The 24,326-nt window shown below is 46.0% G+C and overlaps 1 protein-coding gene across 7 annotated transcripts in view; it reads right to left on the reverse strand.

Moving 5' to 3' along the window:
* The window catches only part of actn1 (actinin, alpha 1), a 211,321-nt gene that overhangs the window by 93,194 nt on the left and 93,801 nt on the right, over nt 1-24,326 (reverse strand). For all 7 annotated transcript variants that reach the window (XM_078563178.1, XM_078563177.1, XM_078563175.1 and 4 more), the window contains exon 3: nt 23,241-23,360. In XM_078563178.1, coding sequence (XP_078419304.1) covers nt 23,241-23,360 — 120 coding nt within the window. The remainder of the gene's footprint in view (nt 1-23,240; nt 23,361-24,326) is intronic.

Here is a 24,326-nt window from a genome sequence, read left to right on the forward strand (position 1 = left end):
GGACAGGCAGGAAAGTGGAGTTGGGGGGGGGTCACAATCAGTTTAGCCATAATCTTATTGAATGGCGGAATAGGTTTGATGGGCCGAAAGGCCTACTCCTGCACCTATTTCTTATGATCTTATGGGTCCTTTCAGTGCTGTAAAAACTCCAATACTGGGGCCTTAGGTTATTATAACAAGTTAAAGCAGCAGCTTTGTTATACAAAGGCACTAAGATTAGTGATAAAACAATTTGAGCACAGATTCAAATTTCTGGTTATGTGAAAGTGGCCATTCGATGGGCCGAGCGGCTTACAAACAACTCCACCATATCTGACTATGGAGGTTTCACTGTCTCATTAACTAGGAGCCAACTGGCTATTCATGAGCTCAGGATTCGAACCTCACACTCAACCGGCAATGGATTATTAACAGGCTCAAGCAGCCTGTCTGCTGGAGGGACAGGGGAAAACAAACCACAAGACGCTGGAATGGAGTGGAAGGGGCGGTGGGTCAGTGGGGAGTCCTTTAAATGCAGGAAGTAGGAAAATGAAAAAGTAAATCAGATCTTTGGGCAAACAACACCCCGAAGCTTGACTCTGGTTTCTCATCCATGATGGCTAATCCAGCTTCTGTAATGCCATTTTCTTCCCTTTTTAGGTAACTTTGGTTTAAAAAAAAAGGGAAATGGAACGACTGTCGGAATGGATTTCCTTTCATTTACAAAAACTTGACTGGGGCTGTGGGAGGGAGGAATTGTTTGTTGGCAGCATCAGCACTCCTTCCTATCAGATCACTGGGCCTCAGCACTTCAAGCCATCAACAAGCCCAAGTTCAGCCTTGAACGTCAGACTTCCTCCCCATCATGTTCTGTGGCCAGCAGTTGAAGATACCGCCCATCTTAACCCGAGCCAAGTCATTTCGTGTGCAGAGCTATGCACTTATCAACATCCACAGATGCCGAGAGGTTTCTCCAGGCTGGCTCGCTCGCTGCTGCCAAGGAATAATTCTTTTGTCCCAATAAAGGTTCACAGTTAAAAGGAAATCCACTTAAACTCAGCATTATTTTTTCCCTTTTCATCTGGTTACTGCAGGACGCTCACCCCTATCATGCACCCGCCCCTCCGACAGACAGACAAACCATGACGATGGCCTCAGGGAGGACCCCCCGCACTGCCAGATCCTGACCTGTGGCTCCTCTGCACCTGGCAGCAAACCCAAAGCAAACTGGTTGTATTTGGCCTCTCTTGACTTGGCATCGGGATTTAATGAAGCCAGCCTGTTCGCTGCTGCGTCTGTGGGTCCTGCAGGTTTTGGAACTGGCAGTTCAAAACAAGCTCAATGACTGGAGTAGGCCATTCGGCCCACTGAGCTCACTCCACCCTTTTGGTTAACTGTAACAACTCCTCCTTTTCGATCCCGACTCCCTATCGGTTTCCGACATCCATTCATTACCAGGAAAGTTGGGCCTCAGGCTATGAATAAATTACCACCCAAGTATTGTCAGGGAAATCGATGAATTACAGCAAATTGCTTCTTGATCCCTTCAAAATTGTCTTGATTAAACCCAAACCGTGGTTCACGATTCATCCCTTGTCTCAGCAAGCCGACGGGCTGCAATCACTAGGACACAAGACATAGGAGGTGTAGACCCTACGGCCCTACGAGCCCCCTCTGCCATTCAATACGATCATGATTGATCATGGGGTTCAACTCCACTTTCCTGCTGTCATGTCCATAAGACATGAAAGAGGTCATAAACTTGTTTAAATCAAACCTCACTTTCTGCTTTTTTAAAAATGGACTTTGCTGGACCAAAAACATGGCTCCTAGAGGTCACATGATTTGCAAGTTGGCTACAGTTCTGGAAACTTCCAACGGTAATTACGAGACAATGCTCAACCTTCATCCACTTGGAATCTCACACTTATCATTGTGCGGACCCAATACTCTCAATGAAACAAGGGAGCAGCAGATGGTCTGTCTCCCCAGCCTGGACTTATACCAAAGAGAGCCGTCAAAACTCATTATACCTGCAGAGGCACCAATAGCCACCATCTACCTCCTAAGGTGAACAATGTATTTTAACCAGAGACGTAGAAACTGATTGTTAACCTGAAATTGACTCACCAATGGGCAACACCACATGATCTAAACTCCTTTGGCCTTTGGAAAGTTATAATTTTACATTCCTGAACTCTCAGGCCAGTCTGCTGTTAACATCCAGTCTGTCAACAGCAAACCGGACTCCACGCTGACAACAAAGGCTGCCTCAAGTCTAAACCTCCTCGAGGCCTTGTTCTTTGGAAGATTCCTGCCTTCGCCTGTCGAGCAGACCAGTCCCTGTATACCAACCTCATCTTGCTGCGTCAACATCAATTTCCAAGGAATTGAGCAACTCCTACTTTCAGCTAGCTGAACCTGCCTGAACACTAACCCCTATGTGAAGGAACCCTCATTGGACTCTGACATTGTTGTTTTTTTTAAGTTACTCCTAGTTGTAAAACTCTTTTCTTTCCTATCTTCTTCTTGTGTGTGTGTGTACATAGTTGGGACGACCATCCCCCAGGCTTGAATGTATGAATGAACAATACCTCAGTTTTAACCCTAAAGAGAGTTTGCTGCGAGTCACTTGAAAATTGACTTCACAAACAGAGGGTTTGGGAAACATGTCACGCCCATTTCAAAAATTAAAACACCTCGGCTTACGAACAGGTGGCAAGAAAAATAGGAGTTCAGCTTGCCGCTCTCCCCTGACTGTAACACTGTCTACCCCCGCATATCCCTCGTCTCCGAGGCACCAAAACTTTGTCTACCCAGCCTTAAACATATTCAACGATAGAGCATCTACAACCCTCTGGAGTACAGAATGTCAAAGATTCACAGCCCTTTTGAGTGAAGAAATCTCTCCTCATCTCTGTCCTAAATGATCGGTCCCTCATCTGAGACTGTGTCTCGTGTTTTCGATTCCCCGACCAGCAAAAACAATCTCTCAGCGCCCACCCTATCATGCCCCTTCAGAGTCTCGCATGTTTCAATGAGATCGTCTCTCATTCTTCTAAACACCAGAGAACATAGTCATTATGAATCAGAAGGATCTTGGCAATATAAGTATCTCCCGCTTCCTGATTGGGAGTTGCCCTGGGAAACTACCTTGAGAGCACTCAATGAATACTTTCCCGTTAGTGTCAAGGCCAACGTAGGAGCAGCTTTATACAGGCACAATGGTCACAGCTTTCGCCCTGTCAGAGAGAAAGTCCAGCCACTCAAATGAGGACAGCTGCTGAATCTAGATTGTAGAGCTCCTTCCACTCAGTCTACAACCTCTGCATGCACCTCTGGGGGTGCATTCCATAGAGCAAAGAGCGACACACAGAACTCCATTTGCTCAGTTCCAAATTTGTAATCTCAATTCACGTGCGGGGCACAACTCCAGGGAGTGTCTTACCCAGGTCCACAGTGTTCAACCAGAATTGCTCATCTCGCTCGGCTGCCTGAGATTTTAATAAAAGCACAATACTGCAGATGCTGGAAATCTGAAATAAAAACAGCAAATGCTGGAAAAACTCAGCAGGTCTGGCAGCATCAGTGGAGAGAGACACAGAGTTCACGTTTCGATGCATGATTCTTCTTCGAGTTCACATTTCGAATCCGTATCGCTCTTCTTCAGGCTCAAAATGTTAACTCAAAGAAGAATTGTACATCAAAACGTTAACTCTGTTTCTCTCTCTACAGATGCTGCCCGGCCTGCTGAGTTCTTCCAGCATTTTCTGCTTTCATTTATTGCCTGAGATTTTAGCCTAGTCATGGCCAGCATCAAGTAAAATCTAAAAATGTTTAGAATGTGGGTTGAATATGAACACCAAAAAGACAAGAACAATGGTAAATAGAAGGAATATATTAGAAGGGACTATAGTGAAGACTGATGGGACGGTGTCATACTGCAACAAGTAGATAAGCTGGTCTCCTTAGGACAGATGATAACAGCAGATGCTGAAGCCAGAAGAAGGATAGAGATAGCCAAAAGTAATTTAGTGAAGATGAAGGATGTGCAAACAACAAGAAAACACAAGCTTGTAGCAAGGAAAATGCTCATAAGGTGTGACATTCTATCCACTTGCCTATCTGCCTCAGAAACCTGGGCACTAAATAAAGATCTGTGGAAGAAAGTAGGGGCCTTTGAAATGTGGATGCTAAGACGTATGTTCAAAATTCCATATACAGGCCAGAAGATAAATAGAGGTGTTTGAAATTGTAAGAGAAAAAAAGAACTCTAAAAAGTGACATCCAGAAAAGTAAAAAGTAAAAAGAAAACCCATTTGACCAGAGCTGAGAAGCTACAGATGTTGTTTTTAGAGGTAAAGCGGAGGGCAGCAGAAAGAAGGGTCGACCTGGGTGTAGTTGGATGATGGACGTCACCGAGCGGTTGCAGATGAGCTACTGTGGGTGTGTAAGGATGGTGCAAGACAGACCAGCATGACATACCATGACAGCAGATCTCCTGGTAGGAGTAGCTACAAGCAGCAGCAGCAGGCCAGCACACATGGCAACACCAGAGGCACCACTGCTGTGAAGGCAAGCCTCGCCCAGAGCTGGGTTCCCACACCATCACCACCTCCCTTATTTAACTGCGACCTGCCGAAATCAGCCTGCCCGAGACATCCCTGCACCGTAAAAGCAGCAGGCAAGATGACCAGAGGGCCTGGGTCTGTCCGAAAGGGCCCTTGAGTCCTTCCATTTGCAGGTTGCCTCCAAATGTACTCCCCGGGAAAAGGGATTTGGCCAACATCCAACTCAAGACAGCAGACTGGCAGCATAGTCAATACAATTTTAAGTGGAAACTGCGATCAGCTCAATGTTCACTGCAGCAGTTAAATAGTCTGCCTCTTCATATTGGTAGCACAGTACCAGCCTGTTCACGAGAGGTGGGTGTCTATTATAATATTGAAGTTGCTGCACTCTTTTGTAATCTGCATAGGCACTTGATGTAACAAGTGTCAGTATAAGTGTGCATCTACTGCACAGTGTATAGTATCTGGAAAGGATGAAGGACAAAGTGTATAGTATCATGCAGTGGTTGACTTTCCTTTTCTGAGATTGCTAATTATAGAATATTTCTCCCCAAATAAGGGAAGCAATAGCTTTCAGGAGGGAAATCCCCACAACCTTCATTTTACACAGTGCTGACGCATACACCAGCAAAAATACATTGGGGAGTTCATACGGTGAAGTTAGGCCATTTTGGAAAATTAACACAACCAAGTGCACCCGAAAGAAAGAAACAATGGTAAAATGTCCCAAGGGCTTCTTTCATTCCCTCATGGTGTACTCCTGTGAGCCAGGATGGATTTGATTTGCGTCAGCTCCAACATTGTTCAATTAAGCTACTGCAGTACAAATCCCCAGGCAGGGATCTCTGCAAAGTTCAGCAGCTGAGATACAGCAGCTTTATTTCATTAGGAGCAACAATCTGCGACAACATGGGGGGGAAAAAACCTTTCAATACAGCGAGTGGGTTGGATCTGGAATGCACCGCCTGAGAGTGTGGTGGAGGCAGATTCAACCGTGGCTTTTACAAGGGAATTGGACAATTATCTGAATAGGAAAAAATTTGAGAAGACGTGGTGGACTTTGGTGGGCTGGGGTTGGGGGTTGGTGGGGGAGGGATGAGCAGTGTGGCCAAGTGAGTTGTTCTTGCAGAGAACAGACATGAATACGACGGGCCAAATAGTCACCTTTGCTGCTGTAACCATTCTATTAATCTATGATAAATCGGAATCCTTCCCCTCCCACCTTGTTTCACAGGAACACTGGAATAGGAGAGTTCCATTCAGCCCCTCGAGCCTGCTGTTCCGCCATTGGAGGAGGCAGTGGCATAGTGGAATTGTCACTGGACTAGGATTCCAGAGACCCAGGTTAATGCTCTGGGGAACCCAGGTTTGGATCCCACCATGGCACGTGGTGAAACTTGAACTCAATAAAAAAAATCTGGAGTTAAAAGTCTGATGATGGCCACTAAACCATTGCTGATGGTCATAAAAACCCATCTGGTTCACTAATATCTTTTAGGGAAGGAAATCTGCTGTCCTTACCTGGTCTGGCCTACATGGTGACTCCAGACCCACAGCAATGCGGTTGACTCTTAAATGCCCTCTGAACAAGGGCCATTAGGGATGGGCAATAAATGATGAGCTGGCCAGTGACGCCCACATCCCATGAATGAATAAAAAAAATTCAAATAAGTCATGGCTGATCTGGGTCTCAATTCCAACTTTGCACCTTCTTTCCTCGCACCCTTGCCGAACAAAATTCTATCAACCTCCGTTTTGAATTTTCCAGTGAGCTTCAAGGGGCACTTCCAGATTTCCACTACCTTTTCTGTGAAGAACAGCTCCCTGACACCACCCCGGGTAGCCGCGCTCCAATTTTTCTGCCCCTTCACCCAAGTGAAGTATAAGCCGTAAACAGCTGAGATCCCAGCACTGATCCCTGTGGCAATCCGCTAGTTACCAACCTAAAAATGACCCATTCATCCCAACTTCCCATTTCCTGTGAGTTCCAATCCTCTGTCCATGCTAATGCATCAGCCGAACACCGCAAGCTCTTATTTTGCGCATTAACCTTTTATGCGGCACCTTATCAGATGCCCTTTGGAAATCCAAGTACAGATAGAGCATCCGTTATCCAAAATCCTCGGGGCTGATCGTGTTTCGGATTGCAGAAAATTCCGATTTTCGGATACCGCACATAGGCCCAGGCCTACTTATATTACAATGGCCGAAGCCTAGGCTAGCTAAAGTAAATACAATGGCTAGAAAAGTAAGGTCTCTCACTGAATAATAAGTACAGGGTACCGGTCATAAGTTCCCAGCCCCGGCGCCATTTGCGATTCTGCTTGCAGGAGAGGGTTCAAAGCGCCGATGTGTAAACAAACAGCTAGACTTCGCGCACTGGTGGTCAGGTGGGGTTGGCAAATTTCATGTTGGCTCAGGTCATAAACTCCCCCCGCTAAAGGTTGATGAGGTTCAAAAAAGGGCGGTTTTCGGGATTTACGGATAAAGGATACTTGACATCTACTGGTTCCCCTTTATCCACCTTGCTTGTTACATCCTCAAAGAACTCAAATAAATTTGCCAGGCACAAAATCATGCTGACTCTGATGGAATTATGATTTTCTCAATGTCTTGCTATTACTTTCCTAATAATGGATCGCAGCAGTTTCCCAATGACAGATGTTGGGCTTATAGTTTCCTGCTGTCTGTCTCTGTAAGATTCCACAGAACAGTCGGATGCCATACTAATCTGCTTTTGATGTGTTGCTCGACGAGAACATTGGAATAACTCCCTACTCTTCTTCAAATAGTCATGGAATCTTCACATTGACCTGAAGAGAAAGCTTGGTTTGAAGTTTCATCCAAAGATGACCTCTGACCCAGGAAATAGAATATTACCACTGAATCAAACGGAGGAGTGATGAGCGTAACACAATGTAAACGTGTTCATTTAGAAGGAGGAGTCGACGTCTACAGCACTTGATAGAGGAACTTATTAAGTACCTATCTAGTCCTGGAGAACAATACAAGCCCAGAATAAGAGCAAAGGGGAATGAGGCAATCTGTTTTTATCAGTGTTAATCATGGGCAGTGTATTTCATGAGGGTTTCCAGGTTTGGCAAGTATTGCGATGGCTGTGTATGTGTGGCTCCCATTCAGGAAGTGACCTAATATGACCTAATGTCCCTAACAGAATCATATTTTTACAGATAGGCAGGGCTGGTTCACATCAGCTGCAATAAGACTTATTTCACTGTATTCTATCAGAATTCAAGTATCAAGAGTCACACTGCAGGCAGTTTGACATTATCCTCTTGCACAGAGGTATTAACCTGTAAAATGGATCATTTTCAACAGAGAAAGGGCTCGAGAAACTCAGATAATGGTCAGAATGCAGAACACCACCCAGCTTGGACACACCTGGGGAAAGATGAGGTACACCAAGAACTAGCAGATTGTTTCCAGCAAGTTTAGTCTAAAATGGCTGTAGATCTTACAAGCAAAAGAAGCCAATATTATAAAGCATCCCTCAATGCTGACTAAGTCCATTGGTCAACGCTTGCAGACTGGTTTTTAGCATCAGTTTTTTTATACGTGGTCACCATAAAGGCTTCCGATTATTTATAGGATAGGTAGGCTTTGGTAGAGGGGTAATCTAATGCTATTTGCATTGTAGCTTGCTCTGCTAAAATAAAGGACCATTATAGCCACCTCACAGATGTGCAACACCTGTGTAGAGTGAGATGCTTTCTTTTTGCCTTTCCATGTCAATGTTATCAGCTACTTTTCTGACAAGATAGTTGGGGAAAGTGGAACCAATTATAAAAGTCTGTAAGTTAAGCTTGCGTTTTTTTCCTTAGGGTTTTGATGTAAATAGCCTTCATGCCATGCAGGAGGCAAGATTGAAATTACAGACCCTAACCATTCCAGTTTCCTACTATCTGTCTCAGTAAGGTTCCACGGAACCGTAGGATATATTTGACAGTGGCACATATGTGGACTTAACCATAGTATATTATGGAGACCAGCCAGAGATTTAAGAGGGACTGAGGTTTAAGTTGTAGGGTGGTGCTCAATAGAGGCAACAGGGGCCTTGCCTACTGGCTAGAGGGTCAGTGAGAGCCTACATTGCCTCTTTTGGGGAAACTCTTTAGAGTTACCAACAGTCACAGATTGCAACTTCTTTCCAGTACAATCACAGTTCTTGGTTTTCCGGGAGTGGGACATGAACCCACAACCCTCTGATTCAAAGGCGAGGGTGCTATGAACTGAGCCATAGCTGACACCTCTGCCTCTTTTGGGGAAACTCTTTCGAGTTACCAACAATCACAGATTGCAACTTCTTTCGAGTACAATCACAGTTCTTGGTTTTCCGGGAGTGGGATATGAACCCACAACCCTCTGATTCAAAGGCGAGGGTGCTATGAACTGAGCCACAGCTGACACCTCCAAAGAAATTATTGCTTTATGAAAGTGATACTCTTTCGAGTTATCAACAGTCACAGATTGCAACTCTTTTGAGTACAATCACAGTTCTTGGTTTCCGGGAGTGGGACATGAACCCACAACCCTCTGATTCAAAGGCGAGGGTGCTATGAACTGAGCCACAGCTGACACCTCTGCCTCTTTTGGGGAAGGCCTGCTGAATTAAGGACCTCTTAATTGGCCAGTGGTGGGCCTGATCCAGGATCAAGGAGCCAGGGGCTGGAAGTCCTGCCCGCCAAGAGCTGCTGGGCCAATCAGAGGCCGGCAGCTCTCACTGCTCGACAGCACCAAAGAGGTGTAGTGGCTGTTGATGGTATTGCACCAGAGAGGCCTAGGATCGGCTGGATCCCAAACCAACAGGTGAGTGATGACTGGAAAAAGTTGCTGGGTGGGAGGACAAGGGATCGGCAGAAAGGGAGCAGGGTTGGTTGGTTGGTTGGGGGGGGTGGGGGAGAGAGAGACAGAGAGAGAGAGAGAGAGTGGAGGGAGGTGGTGGGGTGGCTCTTCACAGTAGTTGGGAAGGGTTAGGAAGGCCCTCCACTGGCCTTCCTGTCACAGACTTAATTTTGGCAGGGGCGGGTTGCCGACCTGTCACCCTCCCGCCTGATTAATTGCCCTCCCCCACCGCCAAACTCACCTTGGAGGAGAGCATTAAATTCCATCCATGGTCTGTGTGGGGTTAAGCAGGACTCAGTTAGACTTTTTAACTCCATATGCACTCCTGCATCAGGAAGAGAAAAAGTCAGTTCAGGTTTCTGTCCCTGATCATTATCCCTACTCAAAAAACACATATGTGGACATTGCAGGAGGAAAGGTTCGAGTTAGGCTACGATCTCCTCCTCAGCCAAATAGTCTGCCTACAATCATCTTCTAAACTCTCAGATAAGGAAAGGGCACCAGTGTGCAGTATGGAAAGGTTCCTGATGGATATGAAACAAGCAAGGGGTCAGGTGGTTCGAACACTGCTGTGAGCTCACTTTGGCAAGATCAAACTTCAGAAGTATAGTTCAAAAGAAATTCTTGTACAAACTCGGGGCAGTCTTCCTTTTTTGTGAAACACGTAGAGTCGGGATTTCTGCAGGAATCCGCTGGTGCACTGAGCATTCCATCTTGATCTGCACTACCTTCAGGGTGCAGTCTGCTCAACCCTGCGTCCAAATGAGTGAGGGATTCGTCAAATAATGCTTTTATCGGGAACTTATAATCACTAGGTCACAACATCACAGGGGAATTCGCACCAGCTCACTGCCTTCTCTGCCTGTTAACCAGCAAGAGGATGTGCCTGAAATGTTGATGAATGTGTCAATGCTCCCTGGGGGCTTGCATTGTCCAGTAACAGGAGCACACAAAGGGCTGTGTTGTACCGTACATTGGAAACACGATAGCATCCCAGCTCATCATGAAGGAAATGACAGTATTGAGCTTTACAGGCATAGTACCTTGAGCAGCACTAAAAGGAACATTGCCCTCAGTGAAGCCTCTGGTGTCTAACGGCACATTCATCATGGCTATTACAGTCTGACATCCACGCCCCAAAATAAAAAGGTAAGTAGCCCCCCCCCCACCACCAAACTGGTCCACTCCTCCATTTTCACAGTGATTTGCCAAACCACATGCTGTGGCCCTCACACACATCACATATCCTTCTAGTTGGGTCTGTGGGGAAGACCATACGTCAAATCCTGAATATTTAATCCCTTCTGTAGTCAGCATTCCCAACGCCATCAAATCAATCCCCTTTAAAATCTCTTGAAATTCTTCAAAGTAATGCTTGAATTTTAGAATTCTCATCCTTGCTTTCAAATCCTTCCATGGGCTCACCCCTCTCTACCTCTGTAATATCACCTCGCCCGGCCAACATACCTCCGACTAATTTATTTTGTAGTGCATGCGTGAAGTCAAGTGCTCAGGCCCTTTAAATTTTGTGTATTTGGCCGCACACAAGAGGAAACTTGTGCATGGCCACATGGCTCAGTGGGAACATGGCCTACAACCCTCTCATTCTGACCCCTTGCAGTGTCTGTATTTTCAACACTCCACCATTGGTGGTCGTGCCTTCAGTTGCCTAGGCCCCAGGCTCTGTAATTTCCTCACTAAACCTCTAAGTAACTCTACCTTTCTCCCCTTTTTTAAGATGGTCCCCAAAACAGGTTTCTTCAACCAAGCTTTTGGTCACCAGCTCTGACATCTCGTGACTCGGCGTCAAATTTTGTCTGATAATGCTCCTGTGAAGCACCCTGGGAATTTTGACTAAGCTGAAGGCACAATATAATTGTAAGTTGTTGAAGTCCTGAAGAGTTCCTGGCAAGATCCCCATTCGAACATGCAACATCCTCATTTGGAAGATTGGACACGCCTTTGAGATGTTAACTTGGCTGCTTACTTTGCAGGGTGGATTCAGACACACGGTGGAAACAGACATGGTCTGTGACCAGGTTTGTGGCCATGGTCCTTACCTGATTCAGTCTGGTGAGGTGGGGGAGTGAACAAGAAAGATGCTTCTGAAAGGTCCACTACATAAAAAATTATTCTCTTTATTATCACAGCTACCTCAAGTACAAGATGCTGGGTTGGAATCTTCAAATGTGCAGTTTTGGTCTCTCCCACACTTAACGTGGTTAGTTGAGCCTCACCTTCAACAGTAAAGGCCAACGGAAAATATTCATTTGGCTGGAAAGGTTGGACAGCTTGGGCCTATATCCACGGGCTTTTAGAAGAATGAGAGGTAATCTTTTAGAAACATGCAAGCTCCTCAGGGGACGTGACAGGGTGGATGATAAGAGGATGTTTCCCCTTGTGAGGGAGCCTAGAACCAGGGGACACAGTTTAAAAATAAGGGGTCTCCCATTTAAGACCGAGATTAGGAGAAATGTTTTCTCTCAGAGGGTCGTTAGTCTGTGGAACTCTCTTCTCCAGGGAGCAGCGGAGGCTAAATCATTGAATATATTCAAAGCTGCGTTAGATTTTTAGATCTACAAGGAAGTAAAGGGTTATGGGAGCGGGCAGACCCTGTAAGGGCAGGTAGGTGGAGCTGGGCCACAATCAGATCAGCCATGATCTTCTCCAATGGTGCAGCAGGCTCGAGGGGCAGAATAGCTAACTCCTTCCTGCTCCTAGTTTATGTGTTCCTGTTTTTATGTTCTTGTGCATCCACGGTATTCACAGAGTCCTTTCTAAGCTGTCCTCGAGTATCTTTCAATGGTCTAATACAGTCATTGACGGTCCTTTGACTCTGGAGGAGCTGAAACAGCTTTTTCCCATTGCTGCTGCCACAATAGGCAACTACCCCTCTTGCCAGAAGCCTTTTGGCTGCTCGAAGAGCTCCCTGAGTTTTCTTTAACAGTTCACAACACTTATCTTTGTTTTGCCAGTTATTATGCACTTCTAATTTATAAAAGCATTTTTGTCTCGGTCTTACCCACTGCTATACAATTTGCAAAAACATTATGAACAGTATTTGACAGATCTCGGGGGGGGCGGGGGCGCGGAATCAGCTTGTATCATCTGGCTTCAATCCTTGAATCTGGAGGACTTGGGAGGAAAGGATGCATTTTATTCAATTTCTGTGCATTTTGTTGCCAGCACTGTTAGATCTATTGCTGAATATGACTAAACAGCTTTTTATGCAGAAGATAGCTCTGGGCAGCTGAAAATTTAGCTTTCAGGAGTCACGAAAAGAGCTTCCACCTGGGAGCCAGTCAATCTTTACAGGGAGATCCCCTGTTTAAAATTAAGTTGTAAAACCACTGAGCCGTATTGACTTCAACATAAGAAATAGGAGCAGGAGTAGGCCATTTGGTCCCTCAAGCCTTCACTGCCAGTCAGTATGATCATGGCTGACCTGATGCGGCCTTAAACTTTACATTCCTGTCTGTTCCCCCCCAACCTCGATAACTGTTGACTCCCTTGTCAGTCAAAAATCTGTTGGAAATGGGGCTGCAAGTGATTATGATGAGAGGAGATGCAGACAAGATTCTTATGAAACTAGCTTCTTTGTAGTAGCACCTGCCTGCATTTTTTAAACTGTGTACAAAAGCATCAGATATTCACCTCCCTCCCTCTCTCTCTCTCTCTCTGTGTGCGCCCCCCCTCCGAAGGTTTAGACTCTTGTTAGGGCTGCAGGGCCCAAAAGCCCTAGAGTATCTGCTCCAAGGTGAGAGATGAGGCAAAGCTGCTGTGTTAACAAAGGATGGGTTGACAATGCAACATGGCTGAATCTAATCCTCTACTCAATCAACAACCAGTAGGTCTAGGATAGAGAAAAAAGAAATCAGAATTTTCCAGTCCCAGAAGTCAACCGTAGCATTCCAAGTATTGCCTGGGCTGGAACGAGCTCGCTTGGCACAGACTGTGGATTGGAATTGCATGAGAGTATATTGGGATTGAACTCAACTGCCTTTCTGACACCAAATGCAGAAAGTCATATGTGAAGGACAGCCAGTTGAGTGAGGTACCTGGAGGTAGTCATTCATTAGCTCAACATGGATCATCCTGGCCACAGGTCACATACGCATCTGCGTACGATCATGCACAGGCCCTGCTAGTAAAGCCTTGCATCCAATTGTCTGAGACCCCTTGCCATTGGACCAAGGCCCCGCTTTGTCGAGACTGTTGGGGTGCTATGATCAACTCACTTATTAAAAAAAAAAATCACACACAGGCATCTTCCACTCATTTAAACCTGAAACATTAGGACCCTGATGGACAAACTCAGCAGTGACAGACCTGAGCATTGCACCACCACCATAGTTCGGGACTCAGGCGCCTTGACTTCAACACTGCCTCCCTAAGACAGACACAACGTGCAGGAGAAGGCCAAATGAAGCAACAAGGTGACGAGTAACGTTCATTCAAGAAGGCACCGAGCACATCAAGAGACTTCGTCAGGAACGTGCAGAGGCAAAGTGAAGGCGTCGAAGGGAGTGCACAAACCTTCAAACAACCCTCCGACGCAACTCTTCAAGCATTACCCACCCCACATGTGGCAGGGTCATGCATTGGGCTCGTCAGCCATCTCGAAACCCATCGGACTAGAGTGGAAGCAAGTCATCCTCAATCCTCAGGGTCTGCCTAAGAGAAGACGATGGGTCAGTGCCTTTAGAAAGGAGGGAGTTGAGAAGGGTTGCAAACAACACACAGGGTCTTCACTGAAATCGGCTCAAAGCAACAGATCATTGCTATCCCCGTATCCCATTGCAAAAAGAGTAACCACATCATGAAAGCAGATTCTATCAAGTCACAAAAGACTACGAGCGGATCAACATTTTGCTTGAGGATCAGTGAATTTTCCTCTTCACATCCAAAAACAATGCACATATTTTTGTCCAAACTGCTAAGATATGCTGAAGTGAAATGGTAGAAATCCAGACAGTGGGATTAATAGGGCACATCTGGAGAGGATCAGATGGAGCTGCTGCAACTGCACCACCTGGGCTGAGCACATCTCCAACTAATTCATTTAATAGCTGCTCAAGGAACAAGAGGTCAGCAGCTACTGCAACAGACGACAAGCTACAATGTGCTTCGAGACTTGTAACATGGAACGTGCTGAAAATAAATTAGATCCCCGCAGCACTGATGTTGCATCATTTATGAACCAGCTGCTCCATGTGTAAAGTCAAGTCACATCTAATCCTATATTAAGTGAAAGGGGATAGATGACAGGGAGTGTGGCCCTGAGAGGGGGAAGGCCTGAATCAGCTCATCCTGGCCACCCCCTATAAGTTTCCTCTTTTGTGCAGGACAACAGGACGATGCCATCACGTGTTACACTGAAGTGCCAACATGCTACACTCTAAAGTGGATCATGCATGATTCCCCCCACCTGATCCCTCAGGCATGTTGCTGCCAGGGTTCAGTGATGGAGACCAAATGTTTCAATGGGCAGGTTATGGAGAGGAGACCTACCTTGATCACTTTGACTAACAGAGCCCTGATATTCTGGGGAGAAGATACCCAACCAGATTCAGAAGGCTCCACATGTCCTTTATTTACAGGCTATCGGGTGTTCCAGTTTGACGTTGTCCTTGAACAATCCAAGGTCCAAACACCTCCTAAAGCACAATCATTTCCCCTGTATTACAGCAGTGAGTGCACTTCAAGAGCACCTGACTGGCAGTGAAGCAGTTTGTGCTGTCACGAGGTTGGGAAAGGAACAGGAAATGAATGAGAAAACAAAAGGCAAAAGTGAGACCACACAGTACATCTTTCAGCTCTTCAACTCCCAACCTCTTTCAGGAGTTACTTCTCTTGAACCTCCCTGCTTATGCTTAGCTGGCTGGGGCAAGACTCTTGCCACTCTAGGTGCTCCCATTCCAGGTGCAATTATCTTTAAAGGGGAGGCTCTTAAAAGGGGGCGTAACCTTCCTCTAGGATCAGGACTTTCATCACCTTGTGAATGGCCTAGTAGTCTGCAATCTCCTGCTACAATACATACATAAGCTCACCATGCTGCCTCTTTATCATCAATTTCAGTCATATTGCAACACGACTTACCACCGCCCCCACGCCGTATTGATCTTCCAACCTCATCCTCATGCCCCAGTTGGACTGAAACATTGTGAACTAAACTTGCTGTTTAAAATTCTTGGGAATTCTCTTTCAGATGTCCGCCTTGATTCCAATTCAAGAGGTCACAAATTCATACACACAATCGAAACCAGCACTCCAGCGTAGTACTGAGGGAGTGTTGCATTGTCAGAGGTGCTGTCTTTGGATATGACGTTAAACCAAGGCCCCATCTGCCCTCTCAGGCAGACGTAAAGGATCCCTCAGCATCTTCCAATCAAGAGCTGGAAGCCCTCCCCTATGTCCTCACCACCAGTAAATGACCATCTGGTCATTTACCTAATATCTGCTGCTGGCATGCTGCTGTGCACAAACTGCTTGCTGCATTTGATCTAAATTACAGGAGGTGACTGCACTTCAACACACTTGACTGGCAGTGATGCAGTTTGTTCAATCGTGAGATTAGGAGAGGGAGAGAAAATAAATGAGATAATAAGAGAAAAAAGAATGGAGAAAGAGAAATAAAGAAAGAAAGAAAGAAAGAGAGAGAGAGAGAAAGAGAGAGAGAGAGAATGAGAGCAAGAAAGGGCAGTCAAAAGAGAGTAAAGGACAGAAAAAAGGAGAAAGATGCGAGTGAAGGAGAAAAAGGAGAGGAAAGGACTGCCCTTTTCATGTAATCTTATCACAACTTATTTTAAAAACTGGTTGTTATTCTCCTCACTTGCTTTTTGTTAAGTTTGATAAGGTCAATGCTGGAGGCGAGGCAGAAATTTTTAATTGTTAACACAAATGAGTCCATGAGATGAAGAGTTTGGGGGAAGATAAAGATATAGAAATGGATGAAGAGATGCGGTGAAAGATGGGCACATCTGCAACCAGTAGCCCTTTATATATTAAAAAAATAAGAACTGAATGAAACTCAGTCCTAAATGGTTTCAGTTTGGCTACAGGCATGCGGCTGCTTTGAGCAATGGAACTAAAACAATGAGAGGAGGAGACTTGATCAAAAGAATGAGATAGTATTGCCTGTAGAACAAGAGAATTCAGGATAACTGACCTAAAACTAAAATGAATTGTAATGAGGAATACAAGATCAAAAGGTCTTTTAAATATGCTACATTATGCTACAAGGAAAGCTTTCCAGATAATTCTCACCACACAGAGCAAGTATTTGCATTCAACAGCTCACAGATGACTAATTCAAACAAGACAGAAATATTCAAATACCTAACAGTGCAAGCGCGCACACACAAAAACACGCACCAAAAAAACCACGCACGTGCATGCATATCAAAAACACACGCACCCACCAAAAAGCACGCACACGCACCCCCCCAGGAAACACACACATGCACTCACACACAGCTGTATTTCTTATTAAGAAGTGTACAGAAAGAAATAACTGTTGTACGTGTGCTTTTATGTTTCTGTTTTTGTCCTAGGTGTCAAATTTTGCTTGATAAAACTCCTGTGAGACACCTTGGGAGTTTTTATTATTTTTAAAGTGCAGAACCACAGGGGCTGGAATTTTGCTGGGAAATAGGAGCTGGGTCAGCTTGTGTCAGAAACCCACCTCTTCAACCCCTCCCATGGCACCTTCCCATGCAACCGCAGAAGATGCAACACTTGCCCCTTTACTTCCCCTCTCCTCACCGTCCAAGGGCCCAAACATTCATTTCAAGTGAAGCAGCATTTCACTTGCACTTCCCTCAATTTAGTCTACTACATTCGTTGCTCCCAATGCAGTCTCCTCTACATTGGAGAGACCAAACGCAGACTGGGTGACCGCTTTGCAGAACACCTTCGGTCTGTCCGCAAGCATTACCCAGACCTCCCTGTCGCTTGCCATTTCAACACTCCACCCTGCTCTCATGCCCACATGTCTGTCCTTGGCTTTCTGCATTGTTCCAGTGAAGCTCAACGCAAACTGGAGGAACAGCACCTCATCTTCCGACTAGGCACTTTACAGCCTTCCGGACTGAATATTGAGTTCAACAATTTTAGATCATGAACTCTCTCCTCCATCCCCACCCCCTTTCTGATTTTCCTCCTCCTTTTTGTTTTTTCCAATAATTTATATAGATTTTTCTTTTCCCACCTATTTCCATTATTTTTAAATGTATTTCCATCCATTGTTTTATCTCTACCTTTTAGCCTTTTTCGATTCCTTCACCGCACCCCACCCCCACTAGGGCTATCTGTACCTTGCTTGTCCTGCTTTCTACCCTTAATTAGCACATTCCTTTAGATAATGTCACCACCTTCAACACCTCTTTGTCCTTTTGTCTGTGACATCTTTTGGTTATCTCCACTTATCACTGGCCCTCTATTCAGCTCTTCTTGTTTCCCCCCCACCAAACCAGTTTATATTTCACCCTTTTTCTATTTTCCTTAGTTCTGTTGAAGAGTCATGCGGACTCGAAACATTAACTGTGTTCCTCTCCACAGATGCTGCCAGACCTGCTGAGTTTTTCCAGGTATTTTTGTTTTTGTTTTGGATTTCCAGCATCCGCAGTTTTTTGCTTTTATCCAGTGGGAAACTGACTGAGGTTTAGATTTTTGTGGGAGTGAGCCTTTAATTGATATGGAGACGGTTTTCCTGTCCAATAAATGCTGGTGGGGGCAGGAATAGAGGTGGCTCAGGTGAAGACTCCTTCACGCACCCATGGCAGCCATCACTGAGGCTGTTGGTTGTCCTGAGGGAGAGGGTTTACGCCGCAGCCTACCACTGCGCCACAGGGAAGTGAGATGTTGCAGGGGAGCGGGAGGTCTGGCACCCATGATGGGAAGGAGAGAGGTCCTCTTCTTTGGAGGAGCAAGCCACCTCATTGTGCAGCAGGGGCACCTCTCTGTTCAGCTTCATCTCCCTCCACTTCCAATTCCTCTTCCTCTCTTACCTCCTGCACCTCCCCCGATAAGCTGTCCCCTGCCGGGCCCTCACCATCCCTCAAGGTCCACATCTCTCTAGAGGCCATCAGTCACCTGGATGACGTACCAGCGTGTAGCCACCTGTGCAAAGCTGCTAGTGCTCTGCACTGACAAGGACACAGATGTCTGTGATCCAGTACCAAGAGAGTCACAGTCTCTTTCAGCACTGGTTCTCAGTCATGTACAGGTGGCTTCACCTCTACCTGTAGATCCCGTGCTCAAAGTGGTATCTCCTTTTCCTCTGTGTCCCTGGTCCCTATCCTCTGGCCTCCTGATCCCTGGCGTTCTGCCCTTTCTGTGCAGGCTTCTCCTCATCTCCAATGGCCTCGATTTCTGAGGGTGCAGCACCCATTTCCAACTGCAGCTGTACTGGTGTTCAGATGGAGTCTTACCCACTGCTTCGATGCCCATGCGATGCCAGAGAGTGACAACCTGCTGAGATGGCAAACTTCTTCATTCTGACTCTTTCCTGACCTGTGATGGGCTGCTGCAAATTTAACTTCAAAGGGCCACACTTACCCTTTGAATCTTTTCTGGCCTCTATGACCCAGCTCCACGAGGACCTCACCTCTCTTCATCTGATCGGAGGCAGACAGCTGCAGAGAGCCAGCTGCCCCCAGGGAAACCCAGAAAGTTTGCAGAGGCGGGCTTTTAACAAACCCTTAACGATGTTAATTGGCTTGTTTAGGAGCTTGGTGAGCTCTGAGGCCCATGCTCCCCCAGCCCTCACAAAGACCACTGACGTTGGAAATGCAGGCGGGATGTCTCGCTGCACAGTGTCGCCACAATTTTCATCTGGCTGCCTGCCTCCATTGCGGCCCGAATTGGCCCATCAAAATCTGTCCCCGGGTCTCAGTTTGTCCAGTTGGCCTCTCCCAGCAGAGGTGGGAGGCGCCAGATGGTATCGCCGGCCTCTACACATTAGTAATCTCACCCGAGACAACAGGTCATGGGGTTAAACCACACCACAGGCCTTGAGGACACTTGAGGTCTAAGCCAACACCTGTCGAAACTGTTGCCCTTCATACGTTCCACCTATTCAGGTGAACACAAAAGATTTAATGCCGTTATTCAATGAGACGTTGTGGGAGGTTCTCTCGGTGTCTCCATCATTTTTTATCCCCCAGCTAACACTATAAAAACCATAATCACTTGGACAGCAATGAGCTAAATGACATTTGATTTTCACGGCACAAACTGACTGTCCTGTATGCCACGTCACAAAGACTCCATTTTAAAAGTACTTCATTGGCGCATTGGAACATCCTGATGATATGAGAGGTGCTATGTCAATGCAATTTCATTCTTCCTTGATCAAAAGACTTCTGAAGGTTTTTAAAAAGTTTCAGCCTTGGCTCAATTTAGCCTCAGAGGTTTCTGGGTTTACATTAGGTAAGGGCATTAAGGCTTATGAAACTAAGGCAGGTAAATGGAATCAAGGTGCAGATCAGCTATGATCTAAGTGAATGGCAGCAGAGGCTCGATTGGCTCTAACACTCCCAAGACCCACTCCAGAGACTTCAGGGTAACATCTAGGCTAACACATCAAGTGCAGTACTGAGGGAGTGCTGCACTGTCAGAGGAAATATTAAACCAAGGTGCAGCCAATCTTTGCAGCTGGGTGTAAGAGACTCCATGACACTATTTAAAGAAAAGCAGGGGAGATACCCTCAGGATCCTGGCCAATATTTATCTTCGAATTAACGGCACTAAAATGACAGATTACTTGGTCACTGTCTCATGGCTGTTTGTGGGAGCTTGCTGTGCACACATTAGCTGCTGCATTTCCCTACAACAGCGACTACACTTCAAAAAGCACTTTGTCCTGACATCATGGAAGATGCATTCTAAATGGATGATTTTTTTTCTTTAAAACAGTGAGTGTAACAGGACTAAAGGCTTCACCGACCCAGTGCACCATACATACAAATGAGGAGTAGTTGGCCACTCGGCCCTTCGAGCCTGCTCCTCCTGTCAATAAGATCATGGCTGACCTGATTGTAAGCTCAAATCCGCATTCCTGCCTGTCCCCGATAAGCAAGGGGGTGAAAGGTTATCAAGAATCTATCTAGCTCTGCCTTAAAAATATTAAAAGGCTCTGCTTCCATCACCTTTTGAGGAAGAGAGTTCCAAAGACCCTCGACCCTGAAGAGAAAAAATTTCCCCTCATCTCTGTCCTAAATGGGTGACCCCTTATTTTTAAACAGTGGGCCCTGATACTAGATTCTCCCACAAGAGGAAACATCCTCTCCACACCCACCCTGTCAAGACCCCTCAGGATCATATGAATGTCATCGTGCTGGTTCGCTCCATGCCTTGTGCAGGCTGCTCTCCTGAAGTAACTCATTAGGTTTACGAGGCAGGCCAGGCAATTCCTAGAACTGGTGACAGACTGGAAGACACAGAAGCACAATGGGATTCCCCACTGTTGGAGAAACACAGATCAGTAGGTCTATGCTGTACACGATTGTGCCACGAACTTTGAGAGACCTATGTGTTGGGAGTGAACAACACTCCTGTAATTTGAACAGCTAGTTACAATTGTGGCATCACTGCTAGGAGACAGCTAGGTGTAAGTGACATAGCAACAGTACCAGTCAAACCACTGTCAGTGGAATGTGATAATCACAGTTCCACACAAGTTCACAGCCTTAGCCATTACTACTTTACTCAGATATGTTGAAATGTTACAGGTGTTTTAGAATTGTAGACTTCAATGAATCAACTTTTACTATTTCTTCATTTATACAGTTACTATGTAATAAATAATGCAGAAAGCAAAAAGTATGCCAGTAGGAAGCACTCATTGTCAGACAACTTGATCAAAATCTAAAATCCAGGGTTGATTAGATCCAAACTAACAGACCCATAGGTGTGTGCTTTTCAGGGGCCATAAGAAAGTACAAACAGGTCTCGTCTGACATCCACCCAGACAATGAGAGGGGCCAACAAAATCCCAACAGCATGTAAAACTGTCCCACATACAGAGGTTCACCAGGTAGCCAGGATTATCCTTCAGTCTACTTTGGCAAGCAGGTATTTCAATCTGATGTTTGAGGTATTGAGGAGCAGAGAGCACGGTAACAGGATGGTAAAGTTCACGCAGAATTATCCTTCATGCCATGTATATTATACGAGTAAAATGGTCACTTTGGTTCACATCATAGAGGAGAATTTTCCCCCCGTTGGGCGGGCTGGTCGGGAGCGGGAGCCGGCACGCAGCATATTACCACCCGTGATCGGCTGCGCACCGCCATTTTACGTGGGCAGGCCAATTAAGGCCCACCCAGGCGTGACACACACCCGGTAGCGCTCAGCACCACCTGTGTGGGCGGGGGGAGGAGGGGGAGTCAGGGCCTGCGCTGCTTTGCGAATGTACGCGTAAGAGCGCAGTAATCTCCCTAGAGACACGGAGCTGCCTGAGGGAGATAATATTCAATTTGAAACATCAGAATGAAGAAAGTTAAGCATCATTTGCACATGTCCCCTCATGTGACAGCGCGTCACATGAGCTGGGACATGTTTATCAAATGTTTAAAAAACATTTATTAATTTAATAAGCCCTTCATGAAACCTCACCCCACCCGTGGATGAGGTTCCATGAAAAATGCGAAGGCCGGCTGGGCCCTTCGCCTGTCCCCCGCCAACCTTAAGGTTGGACGGGCAGCCCTGACAATTAGGTTAATTAGTTTATTAATGGCCTTAACAGGCCTTTGACAATTCGGCGAGCGCGCAGCCGACTCCGGTGCACACCCGCCGAACGAAAGATCAGAATGACGTGTGGTGACGTCTGAGCGCACGCCCGGCGTCATCGCGCGCCATTTTACGAGGGGGCCGCCCCCCCCCCCACGCCAAACAGAAAATTCTGGCCATACTTTATTCGTTCACGGGATGCGAGTGTCGCTGGCAAGACCAGCATTTGTTGTCCATCCCTAATTGCCCTTTGAACTGAGTGGCTTGCTAGGCCATTTCAGAGGGCAGTGCAGAGTCAACCACATTGCTGTGGGTCTGGAGTCACATGTAGGCCAGACCAGGTTAGGGTGGCAGATTTCCTTCCCAAAAGGACATTAGTGAACCAGATGGGTTTTAGTGACAATCGATAATAGTTTCCATGGTCACCATTACTGAGACTAGCTTTATATTCCAGACTTATTAACTGAATTTAAATTCCACCGGCTGCTGTGGTGAGATTTGAATCCGTGTCCCCTGGGCATTAGCCTGGGCCTCTGGATTACTAGTCCAGTGACATTACCACAATGTCACCATCTCTCCTACACTCAGCCATAATTACGAGAGGTAGCATGCTAGTAGGGGGAGTGGGAATGTGAGAAGTAGAGAGTTGCATGTGCCTGCACCACTGGCATTATTAAATGGTGTCTAAATGCAGCAGGCTCTGCTACTTACCATGCTGTGGTTGCTCATGGGTCTAAGTTCTGCTACTGGGAGTTAGGTTAGGGTTGGGTAGTGAGCTGGTGAAATGATTCCAGTCTCCATGGATATTAAGCTAAACAAATTCCAGTATAAAATCTGTTTCACTCTTCCGTCTAAACCTGTCGTTAGCTAAACCGAAGTAGGACAGTGCTGGAGTAATGGAAAATATTTTCTCTTCTGAGTCAGGGATAGGATTATGACAAGCACTCCACTGCCTGGGATGATGGGAGTTTTATTCAGGGCAGTAACCACTCTACAGCACTTGTAACAATGGCCCCTCTGTACCTGGATAAAGCTGTAGAAATCTCTGACTTGGCTATCGATCAGGATAGACTGTTCCATTCTTCACATTCTTACCTTCTGCTCCGATGGAAACAAGTTTAACCCCCTTGCTGGCAATAAAATCCAGGGCTTTGTTGACATTCGATATTTTATGTACACGCATCTTCCCTCTTTCTGGTTTGGGCAAGCGTTCACCTGTTCATGGAAAATAAATACGATATTATAATAATGAAATAATTCTCCACCAGGCTTTACCAAAATGGTTAAACTCCTCCTCCTCAGCCCGATTCTTCCCCAAGGCCCATCAATCCAGTACCCAGCAGCATGATTCACGTGAGGGACACCTCCAGAACACACATGTCGAGTTGTGGGTTCCATTTGTCAGCATGAAGCTGGTTTACATGGGACTAGGCTACATGTTCTTCACTCTCCTCCTGCCTTCTTCCTCCCCTTGCCCCTCTCCCTGCAAAGGAATTTTCAAATTCCCTCCCTGACCTCATTCCATTCAGATTTACCTTTGTAATTGCCTCCCTTCCTACAACCCTCCGAGATCTCTGCACCCCCTCCAATTCTAGCCACTTGACCATCTCTGATTTTAATCGCTCCCGCATTGGTGGCCATGCATTCAGCTGTTAAGGCCCCTAAGCTCTGGAATTCTCTCCCTAACCCTTTCTGCCTCTCTACCCCTCTCTGCTCCTTCAAGACATTCCTTAAAACCTACCTCTTTAGCCAAGCTTTTAGTCACCTGACCTAATATTTCGTTATGTGACTCATTATCCAATTTTGCTTCATAACATTGTCAGGTGCCTTACAACGTTTTACGATGTTAAAAGGCACTATATAAATACAAGCTGTTGTTGTACAAGTAGATAACTTTGAATGTTAAACAGAACAATATGCTTTATTGAAGCTACTCCCTATCTGAGCTATGGTCACACCTCTGGCAGCCATTATAAAATCTGGAATTTCACCCGTAGCTCATTAGCCCCCACTCAGATCTCAAAATGACTTTTTCCTCTTGATGTCTCTTGCATGGCCCTGAAGGCCTCTCAGAGGAAGTCCATCATACTTGGGAGTAACACGAGTGAAAAACACTGCGACTCCCCAAAGCCCACAAGCAGCTGCTCCCACTTTTAAACAACATCTCGCCAGAATACTGCA

The sequence above is a fragment of the Cetorhinus maximus genome, chromosome 18 (assembly GCF_964194155.1).
Source record: "Cetorhinus maximus chromosome 18, sCetMax3.hap1.1, whole genome shotgun sequence".
In the NCBI taxonomy this organism is placed as follows: domain Eukaryota; kingdom Metazoa; phylum Chordata; class Chondrichthyes; order Lamniformes; family Cetorhinidae; genus Cetorhinus; species Cetorhinus maximus.